This window comes from Hydra vulgaris, chromosome 15, assembly GCF_038396675.1.
Source record: "Hydra vulgaris chromosome 15, alternate assembly HydraT2T_AEP".
Taxonomy (NCBI): domain Eukaryota; kingdom Metazoa; phylum Cnidaria; class Hydrozoa; order Anthoathecata; family Hydridae; genus Hydra; species Hydra vulgaris.
Genome location: NC_088934.1, coordinates 6,507,501 through 6,512,500, shown reverse-complemented (window position 1 = coordinate 6,512,500; position 5,000 = coordinate 6,507,501). Strand labels below are relative to the sequence as shown.

General features: G+C 30.2%; 2 protein-coding genes across 2 annotated transcripts in view; both read right to left on the bottom strand.

Moving 5' to 3' along the window:
- LOC136072013 (furin-like protease kpc-1) overlaps positions 1–5,000 on the bottom strand; it is a 20,119-nt gene that overhangs the window by 10,293 nt on the left and 4,826 nt on the right. The window contains exon 2 of the mRNA XM_065819861.1: positions 83–338. Within this exon, the coding sequence (XP_065675933.1) occupies positions 83–338 (256 nt within the window). The remainder of the gene's footprint in view (positions 1–82; positions 339–5,000) is intronic.
- Positions 760–4,641, bottom strand: LOC136092140 (uncharacterized). The gene is made up of 2 exons (XM_065819862.1): positions 4,308–4,641; positions 760–4,225 (listed from the first exon to the last, which is right to left on the bottom strand). The coding sequence occupies exons 1-2, from the start codon at positions 4,419–4,421 to the stop codon at positions 3,710–3,712; spliced, it is 630 nt and encodes a 209-aa protein (XP_065675934.1). The 5' UTR covers positions 4,422–4,641; the 3' UTR covers positions 760–3,709.

Sequence of the window (5,000 nt, the reverse complement as noted above, 5' to 3'; positions counted from 1 at the left end):
TATGGTTCAAAAACTAAATAACTCAAAAACATTCCATATTCAAAAACCATATAAAATTGTATAGCAAACAAAACATTTTTACCGTGTTCCATGTTTGTTTATGTTATCTTGACTATATCGAGGTGCAGGATCAGAATCACCACTATTAAAATCATAACTTGCTAAACTATCATAGTTACGCGAAAGATCAGGATGCGAATGCTCAAGTCCATCATCTAATATAGAGACAACAACACCTGCCCCAGTCACATTTAAGTTCCAAGCTTTAACAACATTAATATCAAGCTGCTCAAAGTTATCACCAGCATATTGAGATTTACATCTTTCACGAGTCTGACCTAACCGTAGTTTAAGAAAAATATATTTTAGAAGTAGCATTTAAAAACATTTATTTAGTCCATTGACAGATGTTTTCATATTACAAAGTAATATGAAACTAATATTAAAACTTAAAACCTGCAAAGCTCTTTAGCAGTGGTAGAGAAAAACTTTTTTATAGTGCCATATTTAAATAAAAAGGCATTTTGACAACCTGTCTAAATTATATATATTAGGAACCATGGACATAAAACTTTAAATAAAAAGAAGTTTTTTTTTTTAATTAAACATATAACAATTAAAAAAAAACATTTGTATTGTTATTAAAAGCAAATAAAGAGTTTGTAAAAATAATTTTATAGAAAGAATAGCAAAATGTGTTTTTGAAGATAACAGTTTTACAAGACATATAGAGATGTAATTCCTTTTTTATTAACTTAATTTTTTTTTTTTAAATTGTAAGTTTAGACTTTACTGCATAAAAAAATGATATTTTTAAAATTTTTAAAAATGAAAAACCCATTTTTCCAAATTTTTTCAATAGAAATTAATTTTTTTCAATGTTTTTAAAAAAACAATTACTTTCAAAATTTTTATACAATTTCAATTCATTTGAAATTCATCATGACTTTTATTTTTTCAAATTATTTTTATGGGACACCTTAGAATAGATTATAGCCAAAAATAGCCAAAAATAGCCAAAAAACCACATAAAAACTACACAAGTACAATATCTAAACATTGGTGATTTATATGATTTACTAAGTAAAAGATTTTCAATGTATTAAAAAATTAACTATGCAAATGTTGTTTTCTTTAAGTATTATCCATACAGCCATTTTTCAAATTTTTGTATTATTATTTATTTATGACAAACCTGTGATAAATAGCTGAAAATGGTGGGAATGGCACGCAGTAATTTTTTGTTCTGGATTGGGAAGTTTTTTAATACAAAATATGCTAGACATAGAACTAGTCTATTCACAACTACACCAGGTCATAAGCATACACCTGTACTAACTTCAAATCCAATGGATTATCATAAACTGTTCCTAAGAGATGATTTCCTAACCATGATCACCATAAAGACTGGTACGCTGACCAATTCAGTGATTCTTTGAAATTAATATTGAAAACTCTTTTTTTTCTTTTTTAATAACAAAAATTGTTATTATTATTATGTCATCTCACGACTAATTTGTATTCAGTTTATTTTTAACATGTATATCCAATAAGCCAGTCTAAACATACTTTTTTTTCCAAATCATATTTGCTCACTTTGGGATTTATGTAAGCCATAAATATAAACATAAATCCGAAAAAATTATTCAATATGGAGCTATAATCATTTTGGGAAATCATTTTAAAGTTTTTAGCTATTGGTGTGTTTTTTTCAAATATTTAAGAGAATTTAATATTTTGAAAAACCTTATTTTTCAAAAATATCTGTGACGGAAACTTTTTATATGTCACGCCTCATTTTCACAATGTTTTATAAAATCTCATTGGTTAACGCCATGTGAAAACGAGGCAGGGTTTGTAAAAAGTTTCCGTCGCAGATATTCATGAAATATAATATCGTTTTTTATGAACCGATTTTCAAGTTTTCAAGTCGATTGAAACTAAAGTTTCTTTAAAACTATCGATGTTGGAAAATTATTGGGGCTAGAGTCTAAAAAATGGGTGTATGACACTCCTCCCCGAACAATGAACTTATTATAATATTAATTATAATATTATTCAGCAATGATCAGAGATCAAGTACCTATTTTTTTTTGTTTTTAAGTTAGCTAAAGTCACTACCCCACACCCTTATTTACTATTTGTTTGCGCTAGCTCTGGTTAGGTCTTTTGAGTTTACATAGGTATTTATATATATAACACCTTTGCTTCAACGTTTTTATAGACCATTAACAATAAAAGTAACACCAAGCTTGAAGTTATAATACATTTTAGGAATGCCTTTTCATAAAAGAGAACATTAAACTCACATTTATATACATTAAATACAATATATTACATTTGTAACAGGTTTGTAAAATTGTTGTAAAAACAAGTTTGTAAAATTACTCTGAGATAATTACGCGATATTCTGACTTTTTCACGTTTCTCTTGTTTTCGGCTCTGCTTTGGTTTTTAGCCAGAATGAAGTTATGTCTCCTTACCCGCCCATAAACCTTTTTAGAAGCTTTAGATGTGAGTTTTACAGCTCTTTCCACCGACTGAGAATTGTTTGGCAAATCAGTTAGAGAAAGTTTATTGCCGGTTTGAATAGCTTGTAGTAATTCATTTGAAGATACAAAAGTTGACGTAGGATGTTCAATTTGTATTGAAGAAACCTCAATTAAGTCGGTCCAAACATCAGCATTGAAGTTCAAGGTCATAACTGTCTTAGCTTTGATTTTAGGTTTGAAATCTGGATTTGTTTCCCTGGATAATCTAATTTTAAAGATTTGATTAAAGCACGGTCTCTTACAACTTTTTCATCGTCTAGCAGCATAGCATAAAGAAAGTTTTCTTGACAGCAGCAGTAGGAATTACCCTGAAGATTTTTCAATACAATAATTTGAATTCTGCTATCCTGTTTCTTGACTAATTGAATTGTTTTATGGAGAAGCCTTGGTGCATCTTTGTAATGCGCTGAACTTTTAACGGCAAACCACATAGGACAGTAAACTTGTATTGTGTACTTTGTTATGCAGTTTAAATCATGTGTAGGTATCTCGGTTCTTGTATAAACCATCATAACTCTCAAAGCAAGAGTTAACCAGCGTGCATGACAGACTGGACCAGGTTTCCTGTTAGCATACTTGACAGAAATGGAACCTTTAGCTATTCCAGTGCAATACTCATAAAGTTTACGCTGGTCTGTACTCGCCAACAATGTTAGGCTTTACATATAACTCTATCTCGGAATCAATAGGAACAAACTGAACCAATGGTTTTTCATGCATGAATGTATCAGATGCTTGTTCACCAATAGGGCCCTTATACTTTTTAGGATCATTAGTTTTTCCATCTATTTCAGATATAACATGGCGAAGAGGTAGCTCACCCTGGTGAAGTAAACAACCAACTAAATGAATGCTACGATTCAAAAGCTTTTCTAATTTGACAACTAAACCATTATCTACGCCAGTGTTAGAACTTGTATTGTCAAGAACAATCGCTTCCAAGCTTTTAATACTATCATATTCAGAAAGCACATTTAACGTTGCTGAAGCCATAGTATTACCTTTACCATTTTCTATTATAGTATGAGTTAGATAATTTCCAGAGAAAGGGTCATTTTCACAAGTAAAAGTGAGGTGATGTTCATCTTTGGTAGTTCAATAAAAGAAAGGGTCCCCATTACTCTTGTATTTCATCACATAAACTAATGAATTTTTGCCTACTTGCTATCAACACCAATTACTTTTATTTGTGAAACTTCTTGACGATGCTTTGTGTCAATTGAATTAGCCACTTGTACCTTTTCACAAAAAATCTTATATTCCGTTACTATCTGAGATTTTTTACTCTCAGTTACTATTCCGTAGTCAATTAACACAGCTGTTGCTATTGCAGCTGCAGCAGCATCACTTACTTCATACCTTATTGCAGCCTTGGCTAAATTAGATAAGTCTGTGTAATTTCTTTCACTTATGATTTGCTCCTCAAATTCTTCACTTTCAGCTGTATCTAAACTTGAAGATCCAGCACTAAAATTACCATCTGACTCGAGTTTTGATGTTGTTTGAAGACTTCTCTGTCTAATTAGCTCTCTAGTGGCCTCTTTTTCCTGTCTAATATACATTTTGGCAACCCTAGTTGCCTCCACTTGGTTCACGTTGCCTAACTGCCAACTTCCTTTTAATCCTATCTTGCATCTTTGATCCTTTAAATATTCTCTTTCCAGAACGGGGACCTAAAATAAGTCAAGTATTTTAAAATTTAAAATTATTAAAATTTAAATCGAATAAAATGAATCAAATTTCATGATCACTAACCATTTGACCATAACTTCGTAAATAAGCAGTAAATGCTAAAATGACTTGCGGCTCTTTTTTATCCAACCCTCCATATTTATCAATTCTAACAGTAAATGTTGATAAAAATTGCATGATATACCTTTCTGCTTTCCTCACAGAGACAAACTATGTGTTTCATTGTGCAGTCGCTTTTCCGACATAAGATTTGTCTAAATGTATATTACTTTACTATAAAATCAAGACAATATAGAAATTATTTATTATATAGGCTTACATTCTTTAGTTTATGGATAAAGACCTTAATACCTTAGTAGAAGGCAAGGGGAATAGGATAGTAAATTTTCATCAACCCTTATAAAATCTTTTTCTCTTAACATTAAACAAATTGTACTAAAAAATGTTTACAAATATATATTTACCTATCTTTACAGTCATCAATAATTGGGAGATCGCACCGGCAAGCAGACAAATCAAACAACGTTTCCAGTTTCTTTTCTAGCCAGCTTATACTGGACTTATGGTTTTTAGATTAAATTCGTTCTGCAGATAATATTTTTTTAAATGTTCTGGATATTTTATTTTTTAATGGTTTATCTTTTATCAGAGGTAGATTTGAATTAACTCTATACCAAAGTTTTTGCAAGTCACTATTGACTTTTGTCACGATTGATACAGAGTCAATTTTCTGTCCATTAAATAATTCTTTCTCAA

What these genes read in the sequence shown, in the direction of transcription:
- LOC136092140 (XM_065819862.1), bottom strand. Translation starts at nt 4,421, where the DNA reads ATGCAATTTTTATCAACATTTACTGTTAGAATTGATAAATATGGAGGG. An exon ending in TACGAAGTTATGGTCAAATG is followed by an intron (nt 4,226 to 4,307) that starts GTTAGTGATCAT and finishes GACTTATTTTAG; the next exon opens with GTCCCCGTTCTGGAAAGAGA.